This window comes from Chlorella variabilis, assembly GCF_000147415.1.
Source record: "Chlorella variabilis unplaced genomic scaffold CHLNCscaffold_20, whole genome shotgun sequence".
In the NCBI taxonomy this organism is placed as follows: Eukaryota; Viridiplantae; Chlorophyta; class Trebouxiophyceae; order Chlorellales; family Chlorellaceae; genus Chlorella; species Chlorella variabilis.
This window is the reverse complement of record NW_005435068.1, coordinates 140,443-155,336: the sequence shown is the minus strand read 5'-3', so window position 1 is coordinate 155,336 and position 14,894 is coordinate 140,443. Positions and strand designations below refer to the sequence as shown.

General features: G+C 68.5%; 3 protein-coding genes across 3 annotated transcripts in view; all 3 read left to right on the top strand.

Annotated features, from left to right (window-relative positions):
* Window positions 1-5,654: 5,654 nt before the first annotated feature.
* Window positions 5,655-7,255, top strand: CHLNCDRAFT_26386 (hypothetical protein; the record flags this gene model as incomplete). The annotated part of the gene is made up of 5 exons (XM_005844880.1): window positions 5,655-5,751; window positions 5,886-5,998; window positions 6,234-6,362; window positions 6,708-6,932; window positions 7,103-7,255. Coding segments are annotated over 5 exons (717 nt in total), but the record flags the coding sequence as incomplete, so codon positions are not given.
* Window positions 7,256-13,266: 6,011 nt separating this feature from the next.
* On the top strand, window positions 13,267-13,939 carry CHLNCDRAFT_138285 (hypothetical protein; the record flags this gene model as incomplete). The annotated part of the gene is made up of 3 exons (XM_005844879.1): window positions 13,267-13,336; window positions 13,529-13,616; window positions 13,921-13,939. 3 exons carry the CDS (start codon window positions 13,267-13,269, stop codon window positions 13,937-13,939), a joined length of 177 nt encoding a protein of 58 aa, XP_005844941.1.
* Window positions 13,940-14,351: 412 nt separating this feature from the next.
* Window positions 14,352-14,894, top strand: part of CHLNCDRAFT_138284 (hypothetical protein) — a gene marked incomplete at both ends in the record, with an annotated part of 1,241 nt that continues 698 nt past the window's right edge. Inside the window, 3 exons of the mRNA XM_005844878.1 lie at window positions 14,352-14,415; window positions 14,495-14,648; window positions 14,754-14,838. Coding sequence (XP_005844940.1) covers window positions 14,352-14,415; window positions 14,495-14,648; window positions 14,754-14,838 — 303 coding nt within the window. The remainder of the gene's footprint in view (window positions 14,416-14,494; window positions 14,649-14,753; window positions 14,839-14,894) is intronic.

Genomic DNA, 14,894 nt, shown 5'->3' with positions numbered 1-14,894 from the left:
CCCAACCACTACTAGTACTCCTGCCGCCGCAAGCTGCTGCAGTCCATCCCATCTCACCCAAGATGCCACCCGGCATCTGGTTGCATCTTAAACTTTCTCAGCGCCTCTGGATTGAATATTCCTGCCATGAAGACAACCTGGAGGGCCTGAGCGTGCAGGAGCAGTAGCGCGGGAGGCGCCGCCAGCGTCGCTGACATGGCGGGAGCAGAAAAAAAGCTAGTACATTGGGGCGCTTTGCACTACCAATTGTAATTTCGCATGCGCCACCAAGTAAGTGGCCATCATAGCGAGAGCTGGGAGTTGCAGTGAGTGCCCACGACGGAGCGCACCGAGCCTTGGAGGGCCATGCAGCGCCCAGCATGCCACCACATCGAAGCCGTGCACACCGGCAGCCAGCCCGTCCACCAAGCTTCAGCCGCGGACGCCTGCCTGCACAGGGTCAGTTACCGACAAGCGGGCCGCTTTTGGCGTCGCCCCAGGAGCTGCAGGGCAGGGTTGCACGTTTTGACAAAACGCCGCTGACTGCCGCCGCTTCCCTGCGTGTGCAGGCCGGAGCGCCGGCGCCTGCCGCCTCCTGCGCCTGCGCTGCTGCCGCCGCTAGCCAGCCCCTCTCGCATCTGCGCCATCCGGGGCCCCAGCACGACGTGCGGCAGCCTCCAGATGGCGTGCTGGATGGGCAGCAAGCCGTACAGCAGCAGCGTGTGGTGCCCATCCTGCTGCGTGCGCTGGATGCTGCCAAGCGACAGGGCGCGGCGGCTGAAACCGAGCTGGCAGCCTTGAAGGATGACTTCATCGCCTCGCTGCGCCACAGCAAGCAGCAGGGCGGGGTGTACGCGTCCTCGGGCAGCAGCAGGGGCCTCAAGGAGGCGTCGACAGCTCCCGGCGCAGCACCCGGCCGCATCAAGGCCTTCCGCCCGCCCGGCCAGGCGCCGCCACCCAAGCAGGCGCTGCCTGCGCCGCCACCCAAGCCGCACAGAGCCTCCGCCGCAAGCTCCGGGGCAGCACGCGGCGGCGAGCGCAGCAGCGGCGGCGGCAGCAGGGGCGCCATAGGCCCCGCCTTTCTTCAGGGGCACGCTCCCCAGGCCGAGCGGCAGGAGCGGCTCCAGGTGCTGCAGCAGGACAATGCTGAGATGCGGGCTCACCTGGAGGCTCTCTACGCCCACTGCCGGCACCTGCAGAGGCAGCTGGATGCGCCGCCCGCGCGGCGAGCCCCCGACCCCGCCTCCCCGCAGCGGCCGCGGCAGCGAGCACCCACGGCCGGGCCAGATGCCGCTGGGGACGGGAGGGGCAGCCCTGGGGCCAGCGGGCGGGCGCACAGCCCTGGCAGGGCCACGGTGGTTGTGGCATCCCCGCGCGCGGGCGGCGGCCCGGCCAGCCTGGCTGTCGCGGTGTTTGAGGTGAGGGTTCAGGCCTCCGGCAGCTGTCGGATGTCTCAGCAGGGATCCCCCCTGCTGCGCTGGTTGCAATGCATCCGGCTTCAGCTGTTTCTCTCTCCTGGCTACAGGCTGTGAGCTGGCAGGCCGGCCTGTGTCCCCCTCACATTGCCGCAAGCCCCGGCTGTGGCACCACCCCTGTGCCGCCACCCCTGCAGCCCCCGCCAGAGGACCCTGGGGAGCTGCGCCTGGCGCTGTACCGCCTGCAGCGCCAGAACCTGAAGCTCACCTCCAAGCTGGACCGGGCGCGGGAGGAGGCGGGAGAGAGGTGGGAGCTGCCATGGCCTTGCCACGCAGGCTTCCGCTGCCATGGCCTTGCTACAACGCTTTCCGGCATGCCGCTGTGGCCGCTGTGCCCGCCGTGCATGCGCAGCATGTAGGGCGCCGGGGCAGCTGAGCCTCCCATGCTGGGCTGCGGCGTGGATTACTGGCGGCACAGGTCAACTTCCTTGCTTTGGCGGCCCGGCCTGCATTGCTGCAGGGGCGCCGAGGCGCGGCGGTGGCTGGAGGTGGTGGAGCAGCAAACCGGGGCGATAGCGGAACTGCGGGTGGAGGTCGAGGGAGGGCGCAGGCGGCAGGCGCGGCTGGAGGAGGCGGCCGCGGCGGCGCAGGGGGAGGCCGCGGCGGCACGGCAAGATGCCGAGGCGCTCCTGACGCAGCTGCAGGCGGCCGAGGCGGCGGCCGCCGCCGCGGAAGGTGCGCCTGGTGCCTGCTGTTCTAGCTGGCCTGCCCCGTGCGCTTGATGCGTGGCTTGCGGCAGGTGCTGAGGCATGTGCCGCCGTGGTGGCATGTGCCCTGCGCAGGGGAGGCCGCCGGGCTGCGCTGCCAGCTGGCGGCGAGCGACGCGCAGCTGTCCCGGGCGCAGCGGCAGGTGGAGTGCCTGAAGGAGGAGGCGGGCGGCACCGCTTCCAGGTGGGCTGTGGCCTGCGCCGCCCGTGGGTGCCTGCCCCGTTCCACCGCAACTAGTTGGACCCTCGGGTCACCGGCCAGGGGTGCAGGCGCGCCTCACACAACGCCTCCCATCCCCTGCCTACATGGGAGGATGTACCCCACTGCACGGCACCCCTCACCCCCTGCTGGTGCCCGCAGGCTGGCCGCCACCGACCTGGTGCGGCGCGAGGCGGAGCGGGACCGCGACGGCCTGGAGATCCAGGTGCAGCGGCTGCGGGCCACGCTGGCCGAGGCGCAGGTGGGCAAGCCTGCAAGCACTCGCAAGAGTGTGTGTGTGTGTGTGTGGGGGGGGGGGGGGGGGGTAGCGGCACTGTAGCGGGCTTCGGCTTGTGTGCGTGATGCAGCCGTGGACCACTAGCCCAGCGACAGCTCCACACCGTGCTGCATGCATCAGCCTGCTTTGGCTGAGAATGTGCCATTGCGTGTGGCTGTCTTCTGGCCGGCAGGCCGGCAGCGGCGCCGCCGAGGAGGAGCTGGCCGGGCAGCTGGCGCTGGCGCAGCAGGAGGTGTCTGTGGAGCGGCAGCGCGGCGCGGCGCTGGCGGCGCGGCTCCAGCTGGCAGAGTCGACGGCGCGGGAGAGCGAGCGGCTGCTGACGCAGCAGCTGCGGGGGGTGCAGGGGGAGCGGGATGCGTGCCTGGCGGCCGCCACCCGGGCGGATGCGCTGCTGGTGAAGCTGGGGCAGCACGCGGTGGCCACGCGCGGGGCAGACTTGTTTTGATTCGCTGGGCGGTGGGCCTGTGTAAGCGGACGGCGGCTGGGGCAGCTATGCGCCCCTTCGTGCGGCGCCAGCTGGAGGCGCGGCGGTGGCGCCATCTGGGTGCCCTGCCGGTCATGAGCGCAGGGCAGCGGCCTTCCGCATTATTATTGCTACCCGGCATATCTATTTGCACCCTTCCCAGCAGCTCCGGGTACACAGGTTTGGACAGCGCCAAAACCGGAAGCCAACACCCTGCAGCAGCTCGACCTCTAGCGTTTATTGATCGGATATAAGACCCCTAGCGATCCGTTGAAAATGGTGAGGGCGCGCTGGGAGCGCGGTGCAGCTGGCGGGTGACGGTTGCCGCGTTTGCTCTGCACGCGTGAGGCCCTCTGCGGTCGCAAACGATGCCTGGAGCTGTGATAATGGCATGTGGCAGGGTCCGCCCCTGCGCCGCCAGCCTCTTCCTTCTGCCGCCGCCGCCAGCTGGCCGTCGTCCGCCGCTTTGGCCGGCGGAGGGGCGCAGGCGGCGTGCTTATGAGTGCTCTGTTCCCCTGACAAGCATGCCACCTGGTCCCCTTGCATCTGGCAGGGGTGCTGCTTTAGCGAGCCCGAGGCGGTGACCACCGCACGCACCGCATACTATGCGGGCCCCCCTCAGGCCGCCTATCCCGCAGCCGCGCCGCCGCCAGCGTACGGCTATGCCGCCTCGCCGCCGCCAGCGTACGGCTACGTGCCTCCTCCGGCACCCGCAGCATACCAGCAGCCCTACTATCCAGGCTACGGCTACGTGCAGCAGCCAGTGACTGTGATACGGGAGGAGCGCGGCATGGGCGCCGGCGGCGCGGCGGCGCTGGGAGCGACCGCCGGGTTTGCCGGAGGCGTGCTGCTGGCAGAGGCCATGCGGCCTGGCTACGCGGTGGGAGGGCCCACAATCATAGGTGATGCAGTGCGGCATGCATGCACCTCTGTGCTGCCAAGTTGCTGGCTGCCGCAATTCAGCGCCAGCCGGCGCCTGACGCGTCACGTGACCCCTCCTTGACGGCCCTTCCTCATGCTGACGATACCGGCCTCCCTACAACCCCCTGCCTGCAGAAAACAACACCACGATCGTTGAGAACAACGTTGGCTGGGGCGGCGACACGGTCGTGGTGGACAATGGCGGCTGGGGCGGCGACACAGTGGTGGTGGATAATGGCGGCTGGGGCGGCGACACAGTGGTGGTGGACAACGGTGGCTATTACTGACCTGGACGGCTACAATGAACAACAAATTGACCCTTTTGCTCACCTCTGGATCCCTGGAGCACATCTTCTGCTTGAGTTTTGCCCTGCGAGCACTGTTCCTTACCTCTCACCCCTCCTGATACTTGGTACCGCGTTTCCCCCAGCTGAGCTTGTGCATGACTGCAATCATTTCCTTCTTCTAACAATTTGATCATTTAAGCGTCCAGCACATGAGCAAGGGCCCCGACAGCCAGCGAACAGACAAGTCATCATGACTTCAGCGGCGCCCGCGCTGGCGGCGGCCACAGCATGATGCATGGATGAACGCGCATTTTGCTTGATATCAAAGGCTGTAAGTTGACAGTTGCGCCGCGACAGGTCAGGGCTCCGACTGCTTCACCAGCAGCCAGCCACCCTCAATGCGCTGGGCCCCCAGCCCAGCGATTTATCCCCTATACCCACTCGCGGCTGCTACGAACACTGAAGCACTTGCAAGTGGCAGATCTGCAACTCGCGTCAGCTCCGCCCGGCAGCCGCCCGCCCCCAGACGGGTGGCGGCGCGCGCCGGCGGCGGCGGCACAGACTCCTCCGCTGCCGCGGCGCACGCGGCGGCCGCGGCCGCTGCGGCGGGGCGCGATTGCAGGCGGGAGGTGGCGGTGCTGGGCGGCGAGGACTTCATCCTCAGCCAGCGCAGCGGGGTGAGCGAGGAGCTGTTCAAGGGCTCGCTGCTGGGTGTAGATGCTGACGTGGCGAGCGGCCCAGACCTGCGCCTGGGCACCGGCCTGCGCAGCCTGGCCCACCTGCCCGCGGGGCTGGAGCCCTCGCCCCGCTTCCTGGAGCGGGTGGCAGGTGGGTGGTGGGGCCGCCCGCGCTCCTCCCGCTCTGCCGTCTGCCTGCAACCGCAGCCGGCATCCGGATGCTATGCCCGTGTGAAATGAAGCACAGCCAGTGGGAGCGTGGCGGCCTGTGCTCAACGCTTGTGGCTGTTTCTCCTGCCGCGCAGTGCACTTTGCTCGCAACGCGCTGGCGGGCGGCGGCCTGCTGCCGGGGCAGGTGCCACTGGCGCTGGGCATCTGGGGGCCTAAGGTGCGTGCCTGCCGCCGCGCCTGGTTGGCTGGGGCAGGCTGGCTGGCCTGTGTGCGGTGGAGCAGCGGGATGAGCGGCGCAGGATGTAGGTAGCCAGGCGGCGCAGGATGTGGGTAGTGCAGCGCGGCGGCAGCGCTTGGCCCTCGCTGTGCCCTGCCGGCCGTCGGTGGTCCCCGTCTTGCACCCCCCGACCTGCTGCCACGCCCTCTGCCCTGCAGGGTGCGGGCAAGACCTTCACTCTGGAGCTGTGCCTGGCCAGGATGGGCGTGCTGCCCGTCTGCCTCAGCGCCGGGGAGCTGGAGGACGAGTGGGCGGGGGAGCCGGGGAGGCGCCTGCGCGAGCGCTACGCGTTTGCGGGTGCGGCCGCCGCTGCTGCCCGGGGTGGCTGGGCGCGGCTGCCGGCTTGGAGCCGGCCACTGGTGCCCCGCCGCGCCCTTGCCGAACCTCACACACGCTCCACACACACACACGCACCTGTCCCTGCCCTGCAGCCCGGCACACTGAGTCCACGGGGGAGGCCACCTGCTTAGTGATCAGCGACCTGGATGCCGGGGTGGGGGTGTTTGCCAACACCGCCAACACCGTCAACACGCAAAACTTGCAGGTGGGGGTGGGCAGCTGGCGGCGGCGGGGCGGCGGTGGCGGGGGAGGGAGGGAGGGTGCACGACGCGCCCGGAGCCCTGGGGCGTCCCGAGGTGCTGTGTGCCTGCTCTCGCTGTCCTTCGATTGTTCTCTTACTGTCTCTATAACACACACATTCACACGCGCGCGCACACACACACACGTGCAACCACCCACACGCCCACCCACACACCCTTGCTTGACACCACCTGCTGCAGGGCTCCCTGATGGCACTGTGCGACGACCCGCTGCTCGTGTCGGCGGGCCAGGAGTGGGCGGCGGTGCGGCGGCGCGCGCTGCGGGTGCCCATCTACGTCACCGCCAACGACCTCACCTGCCTGTATGCGGTGAGCATGTGGGGGGAGGCCTGGGGTGCTGGCGGCGGTGCTGGCGGCGCGGTGTGGTGGTCTGTGGGTGTGTTGGGGTGGCTGGCTGCGGGGCGGCCAGTGTGTCTTGTTTGGAATGCTAGGAGACAGCGGGGATACTGGCAGGTTGGGAGCTGGAAAGGGCAGCCGCGGGAGCCGATCAGCCGCCAGCAGCCTCCCATGCCGCGTTCTGCGCTCCCTCGCCTCCCCAGCCGCGTCCTCCCTCCGCTCCGCTTCCTCACCGCTGCCTGCCTGCCTGCCCTCGCCTGCCCCCTGCCCTCACCTCCTCACTGTACCGCCTCCTGTACCGCCTCCTGTACCGCGCAGCCGCTGGTGCGCGAGGGCCGCATGGACAAGTTTTACTTTGAGCCCAGCCGCGGCGAGATGGCGGCGGCGCTGCGCGCGCTGTTTGCCCCGCAGCTGGGCGCGGCGGATGTAAAGGTGCTCCTGGATGCCTTCCCGGAGCAGCCCATGGATTTCTTTGGTTCCATCAAGGCTCGCCTGGTGGACGGCGCGGTGCGGCGCTGGCTGCACCAGGCGGGCGGCGCGCAGGTGCGCTGCGGGGCCCTTGCCAGCGGACCGTCGCTGCTGTTTTGGTTTGGGGGGGCACTTGCGGCGTGGGCCGACTGCTGGCATGCCGGCGCTGCTTTCTGTGCCAGCCTGCCGGCCTCGCCGCCCCTGCCTGCCGCTGGCGCCAACCTTAAACTCCATACCCTATGCAGGGGTTGAGCGCCGCGCTTGTGGAGCGTGACGGAGCGGCGATGGAGCCGGAGGTGTCTCTGGCCGCTGCACTGGCAGCTGGGGAGGAGCTGGCGGCTGAGCAGCAGGCGGTACTGGACACCCGCCTGTCCCTGCAGTACATGAAGGGCCTGGAGCGGGACGTACTGCTGGCGGGGGAGCGGCAGGCACGCTGGGCGCGCCGCGCCTCGGCCGACGGCGCCCGCCGCGTGGCCGCCGCCGAGGCGGCCGAGGCGGTGCGGCGCGCGGCGGCCGACGCGGCGCGCGCGGCGGCGGCGGAGAGGTGGGCCGCGGCGGCCGCCGCGGGCGGCGGGCCCGCCGAACCCACCTCCTCCGCCGCTGCCTCGGAGGAGGACGAGGCGGAGTCTGGAGGGGCCGGGCCGCCGCCCGCGCCGCCCACCGCCAGCGGCCTGCCGGGCGTCGGCCCTGATGAGCTGGCGGCCGCGCTGCAGCGGCGGGCGGTGGTGGCGCTGGATGTGCGTGGCGCCAAGGAGTTCGAGTGGGGGCGCATCAAGGGCGCGGCGCACGCCCCCTATGTCCTGGTCTCCGGCCCCAGCCTGTCCCCAGACACCCGCCCCAACCCCGGCTTCCTCGAGGCGGCCGCCGCGGCGCTGGGCCCGCCCGGCGCGGCCCCACCCGCGGTGCTGTACGGCCCGGGAGCGCCCCTGGATGCCCACACCAGCGCCGCCTTTGTCAGCAAGGAGCAGTTTGTGAGCATCGCGCCCAACGGCACGGGCGCCGTGGACGGAGAGGTGGGCGTCTGTGGGCGGGTGGTGGCGGCGAGCTGGCTGGTTGCGGTGTGCACCACACTGCATTACCACTGCATTGCCACACTGCATTACCACAGTGCCAAGTGGGTGTGTGTTGGGCGGCCGTCGGGGCTGCCGCACTGCTCGCACACGGCCCCCATGCCCCACTGCCTACCCACCCGCACCAACCTGCGCGCACCCTGCGCAGGACATTGTGGCGGCGGCGGCGCGGACGCTGCAGGGCGCGGGGTACTGCGCGCTGTCTGAGCTGGCAGGTGGGTACCGCGCGTGGGACCTGCAGTACCGCCCCGACGGCCGGCGGCGGGCCAAGGGCGCCTTCCGAGACAAGTCATCCGGTGCGTGTGCGGCTGGGTGGCTGGGTGGCTGCAGGGAGGGTAGTGGGTAGGGGACCAACATTTGTGTGTGTGTGTGTTGGGTGCCGAGGGGCCTGGCCTGGTGCCTCCTGCGGAGGCGGAGAGCCCGGCGGCGGCCCACTTGAAGCGGGTACCAGCTGTACCGCCCCACCTGCAGGCGACCTTGAGTGGTGGACTGCATCCAACTGAGGGGGCCCAGCGTGGCTGTAGGCGCTGTAGGCGTGTGTGTCTCCTCCGCTGTTGCGACCGGCGCCGCCATCTTTTCGGGAACCACGCGCCGCTGGATAGGCTGGTACTGCTTTCCTCCCCCATCTCCCTTGCTGACTGGCTCCCTGACTGACATTGACAGCCTGCACTGAGTTTTTATTCACGCTCGATGATCTATTTCATTCACCTGCAACACCATTCACTTGCAAGCATTTCCGCCAAACGCTGCTCAATGAGAAAGAAGCTGCCAGGTGGCGCTCTGCAGCGGGTTTCCTCCTCAAATTGAGCCTCCTCTCACATTTGATGCCCTACTGCGTGCCATCAGTGCTGCCTGAGAGAGCTCTGGGGCGTGGCCCCGCTGTTGCTGTCCTCCCTTGCCGCCGCCCCTCGCATTGGACAGCCTGCAGGCTCAGTCAGGCTTCCTCGCTGTTCCAATCTTGCCTTGGACGGCCATGGGCGGCTGCTGCTCCGCCCCCAAGGCCTCCCAGAGCGTGCACCACACACACAAGCTAGATGACTTCGGTCAGCAGCAGCAGAAGGCTGAGCAGGCCCGCAGGGCGCAGCAGGGTGCGCTGGTGCAGCACAAGACAGTCAGCAGCGCACCCGGTGCAGAGCAGCAGCTTCTGGGCTGCTGGCCCCAAGCCGCTGCCTTCCGCACCTGCTCTTAAGCAAAGCTGCTCCCATACACCCAGATGATGCGCTGCAGGTGTGCGGCCTGTGCCGCCCCCACCATACCCGCCCTCCCCCTTTGACACTGCCAGCGGCACCCTGGTGCCGCCACCTGCGACCAGCGGCTGGAGCGCCGCGGCCGACGGCGGGCCGCCGAGCGCGCCCCCGCTGCCTGCGGCGGCAGCTGCTGCTGTGGAGCCCGCACCGGCCGGGGAGTGGAGCCCATGGCAGCAAGTGCCCTCGCCCCAGCAGCAGCAGCCACCTGGGAAGAGCGCCTCCTTGTCCCACTGGGCAGCCAGCTTTGGCGCGCCCCAGGCGGCAGCGGCGCCCGTGACCGGCGTGCCGGCGCCCAGCACCCCGCCGCCCGGCCCGTGGGGACCGCAGCAGGTGCTGCCTGCGGCTTCTGGCAATCGGCGGGGCTCTGCCGCAACCTGCGCGCCGCCCGACCGCCGCCCTCGGCGCTGCCTGACGCCGCCCTGCCGCGGCCCCCGCCTGCCGTGCAGTATGCCGTGCCGCCGCCGGCGGACGCGCCGCCCTCCAGCTCGCCCGGCTCTGGCGTGCCGCCGCCTGCGCCAGCCTACCAATGGTCCCCTACCTTCCAGCCAGGTCTGGGGTTGCGGCATTGTGCTCTCCGCCCTGCCTGCCCGCATGTGATCGCCACCCAGCCGGCCTGCTGGCATGTGCATGGTTGTTCCCAGCGCCTGCCTGCACCTGCACCTTGTCACACCCCCGCTGCTTCCTGCTGTCCTGCAGGGCCCGCACCGTACTACCACCAGCCCCCTACCTCGGCCGGTTGGGGCGCCGGCCACGCCTGCGGCGGCGCCGGCCGCGGCGGCGGGTTTGGAAAGACGCTGGCGGCGGCCGGGGCGGGCATCCTAGGTGGCCTGCTGCTGGGGGAGGCGCTGGACTGATGGCAGGAGGCGTAGGCTGTGCCGCTCTTGGCGTCGGCGGGGCGAGGCGTGCAGCAGTGGCGGGAAGCGGAAGACGAGGCGAGGGGGTGGCGTGCATTCCCCTGTGGCACATGCCTCCCTCCATGTTGGGGATCTGGAAACTAATGCTAGACAGCTATCAGTAAATGTGAGGGCGTGCCCTTGGTGAGGGGCTTTGGATGAGGGTCCAGGCTGCCCTACCATATATACCGAGTTTCCCAAGGCGTTTCCAGCGTTTCTGAGCGGAAAAAGTGAGGTTTCTGGGGGAAATGAGTGAGTTTCCAGGGAAACAGGGGGAAACAGAGGGGACCAAGGGGACATGCCATGGGCGGGCGGCGCCTCGCTGGCGCCAGCTCGCTGGCGCTGCCACAGCCAATAAGTCTGGGACCAACCGTGCCTGCTGCTGGGTACCGACTGCATTACATGTGTGAACATGCAAGCATCACAACAAGATGTTGGTAGGAAGCCGGGGCGGCCGGGAAGGCAGAGCGGGCCCAGCATGAGACTCGCCATTGCGGCTCACTCCAAGGCGTGGGTTGCGCAGCAGGTGGTTGGGGATGGCGTGCGCTGCCTTGGTCTTGAAGTGCACTTGCCGCCAGTGCGGCTTGGTCGGGGTTGGTGGTCAGCCACACCTGAAAGTTGATGCGGCAGGCCTCAATCGGGTGGTCGGCGGCAAAGGGGTTGGCCGCAGGCACGCACACACCACAGCCCCAGCAATTGCTCATCCTCCACCATCTCCCGGCACCACAACGCGCTCAGCAGCGTGCAACGCTGGCTGCCAATGGGCACCACAAGCACCTCCTGCAGCCGGCCCACATACAGCTTGCTGGCAGCTGCCTGCCTGTTGGCGGCGGGCAACGTGAAGGTGGCCGCAACGTAGCTGTTGGTGTTGGCCTTGCGCAGGTCCACGCGCTGCACTTCCAACATCAGGTTTCGGACCTGCACGAGCGGGCAGGGAGGCCATACAGCAGGGCCATGTTGGCATGGCACACATCTGCCGAGGTGCCTGACAGCTGGCAGAAGCTTGGGATGGGAATGAAGAAGGGAGTGGGCATAATAACCCAGCAGCCCGCACCTGGATGTGCCTTCAGCTGAAACTGAGCTAGCGGGGCCGGCAAGCAATCCGGCCAGGCTTAGGTGGCGGCGTAGGCGGGGCTGACAGCATCAACCTGGAGCATCCAACTAGCAAAGTAGGCGCTGGACGCACTGCAGCTCTGTCTCATGGTGCTGCACCACAAACAATGCATTGAGCGCACCAGTGAAGCGGCGTGCAGCTCAGTGGAAACCCGGCATACGACTAACCTGCTGTCGTTGTTCATCGCCGCAACAATGCAAAAGCGGCAGTCTGCAATTTTCAACCTCACTACAATGGCATGCATTCCTTTTCTTCACGGTGTGCATGCCAACCCATGGCTAAGCGTTGCCAAGCACTGACCTGCCCCTGCACTGCCGCCGCCGCCGTCGGCGATGCCCGCCGCTGCCATGTGAGGCCGTCCAACTTGCGCCCGCTGCATCGCGCCCTACCAGCATTTTATGCCCCGCTGCAGCATTTGCAAGCCCCACCGCAGCAGGAGGAGAAGCCTCTCAGTGTGGCCTTCATCCCATCTCGCGTAGCATCGCCACATTGTCCAAAACACTTCAGGAAGCAGGTGCGAGTGGCCCGAGTGGGTGCGGGACGCGCCCTTGGGGATGTGCTGCCCGGAGTACGGCAGGAAGAAGAGATAACGTGCGGTCTTCAGCGGCACGGGCCTGCTGCTTTGCCATGCATACAGCTACAATCGGCCCTGCAACCGAGGCGGGCGGGCCCTGATCGGCCGAAGTGATCGGCGGCCAGGAGCCCGCGATGCTGGCCCCCGCGGCTCAGGCGGTGACCGCCGACCTTTAAACAGGATCTACGGGCAGCTGGGCGCGGGCTGCAGCTCGGGCTGATGGCAGCTGGGCGCATCGTTGACCTCGCGTAGCGGCTTCACCAGCGCAGCCTGCGGCAGCACCAGAGCGAAGTCCAGAAGGTTGGCAGCAGGTGGTCCATGCTGCCGTTGCCGGTCAGCAGCGGCCGCCGCCGCCGCCGCCCGCGCCGCCGCCCGCCCTGCGAGTGCTGCACCCTCGACGCCCTGCGGGTGCTGCATCCTCGACGCCCTGCGGGTGCTGCAACCTCCACCAGACTGGCCCTGCTAACCTGCTACCTTTCACCAGCACCCATGTTCAGTGCCGCGCGTGCTGCTCTGTCGCCATGTGCTGCTGTGCAACCGCGTGTGATTTTCTAGCAGGGCTGGCAGCAATGCGGCAGGCAACCCCTCCGCTGCTGAGCAGCCTGCCACTCCCATACCCTCTCACCCTGGTGCCTCCCGATCCCACCCGATGCAGCTCATGAATCCCACCTCGCCAGTGCAGCACCACTTGACGACCCCTCCCATCTCCGGCATCCTTTTCACTGTTGGCACAGGTGTGCAGCGGGCTCGGGGAGGGCTGCCCGCCGCGCGCGCCCACTCCTGCGGCTGTCGAGCTGCGGCCTTCAGTTTGTGCATAGCACATTGGCCGGCGCTCCTTTTCTGGCCCTGCAGTCCAGCGCACCCTCCCTCTACCCCGCCGCAGGCTTTAGGAGCAGCAGCACGACGGCTCGTCAGCTGCCGCAAGGTCAAGCCAGCCATGAATGGCGGCCCCGCGCCGACAGCCTGCCTGGCAGCAAACTTTCTGCTACAGAATGACGATGCGGTGGAAGAGGATGGGTGGTTCAGGTATGCCCAAGGCCCGCTGCCGCTGGCAGGCATCAGCTGCGCACGCGCATGCATGCATCATTGCCGAACCTGCCGAAGCTGGGACTCACCTCAATTTGGTTCTGCACCACACTGGCCTGCCCTTCAGCACTGCCTTCCTGTGCCGCGCTGCAGGCGAGCCCTGAAGGTACCTGCCATCAGCATAGCTCCATGCCTCCAGGAGCTTCCTCCGCAGCGAAGGTGGGTGCCAATGCTGCCGTCAGAACCCGCACCGGGGCCAGGTTTTGAGCCGCTACAAGGGTACTGCAACACCCGGCCGCCCACCCCTGCCTTTGCTGCTACATGAACTCTCCACCCTGTGTTGCCCTCTCATCCCTCGTTCCACCGCTGGATGCCTGCTCCCCTGCCGTCCCCCTCTCGCCCGCCCGCCCGCAGCGCTCTCCGCGCCGCCGCGGCAGCCTCCCCGCCCGCCGACGTCGCACGGCGCAGCGGGCGCGTCTGCCGCCATGCGCTCCCGCGGCCAGGACTGGCTGGTCGACCAACTCAAGCGAGACGGGGTAGTGGCCCACTCAGACGGTGCGGGAGCTGCCCTGAACTTGGCGCTGCCGCCAGCTACATGCGCAGCACCCTCGCACCTCACCCTCGCTCACACTCCCGCCGCTGCCTCCCTCCACCCAACTGACCCTTCCACCCAACTGACCCTTCCACACCTGCTACTCCCGCCCCCCCCCTCCCAACTGTATGACCCCCTGGCCCACCTGCCGCCAGTGGAGCGGGCGCTGCGCCAGACTGACCGGGCTCATTACGTGGACAGCGGTATCCCGTTGGCCTACATCTACCAGGCAGGAGGCCTCCTGTGCTGCGCTGTACTGTTCTGTGCTTTGCATTGCTTCGCTGCTGCTGCTGCTGCTGCTGCCGCTGCTGCCCTGTGCTGCTCCTGTGCTGCTCCTGCTGCTGCTGTGAAGTGCCTCCCGCCCGCACACAATCCCCAACCCTGCTGGCCAGACTCCCAGCAGTTTGGCGTGCTCTTGCCATGCATGCCGACCACAACACATTGTATCGCTGCTGCGTGCTGCAGGCGGAGGCACAGGCTACCACGGTCAGGCGCAGCCCCGGCCCAGTGTGGCGCGCCGTGGCGGCCTCCCCACCCTCGTCGCCAGGGCGGTTCAGGAGAAGTAAGCCGGCGAGCAGCCCAGCATGCGCAGCAGCTGCTGCAGCAGGGCCAGGCACAGCCGTCCTCGCTCACCCAGCCCCGCTGCCAAGCGCTGCCTGTGATCGGTGGCGGCGGACACATCAGCCTGCCGCCGCCGCCCATCCCCATGTTTCCTCCCTAGAAAACCCACGTTTCCAGCGGCCCTGTTTCCAGCTGTTTCCTGTAAGAAACTCCCTCTTTCCAGCCAGGGAAAATGCAATAGTTTCCAGGGGTGTTTCCGGCCTGTTTCCACCCAGGGAAACTCGTGCATATATGGTAGGGCTGCACACCATCCCCCTCGGCCACGGCGCCCGGCGCCGCCAGGTGGCATCTCAGGCAGATCCCGCCCTCTCACAAATGGCACTATCGCGCGTCTGATGCACTCTCAGTTCATACAAGATGGCCTGCAAGCGGTTTGGCGTGCTGCTGGTGCTGCTGGCGGCACACCTGGCCCTGGTGCAAGGTAGGGCTGGCTCGCCACGCTGCTCGCTGCGCCCTGACGCTGAAGGAGTGAGCATGCCGCTGGTTCACGCCGCCTGCAGGCCAGAACTGCGACTACACAGGGCCGGGTTTGGATGATGAGCTCGCCGCCCTGGGGCTCTCCACCGACCCCAACGCCACCTGGACGGGTCCGCTGCAGACGGCGCAGGTTGGGGACGTCTCCTTCCCGTATTACATCTTCGGCGCCGAGGACAGGTGGGCGGCCGCAGTACCTCGTGCCCGCCGCCGCCACCCGCATTGGCGCTGCTGCGCGTCACACTGCCGCTGGTTTGCCCCCGCCCCCCTGCCCCCGACGTGCAGCTCCGGCCCCACTGTGGTGATGATCACCGGCTTTGGCACAACCATGGCCGAGTGGGGCCCGGTGCTGCCCCAGCTGCTGGCAAAGGTGGGCTGCCAGGGGGGGGGGGGGGGGGAACGGGGGGGGGGGGGGGGGGGGGGGGG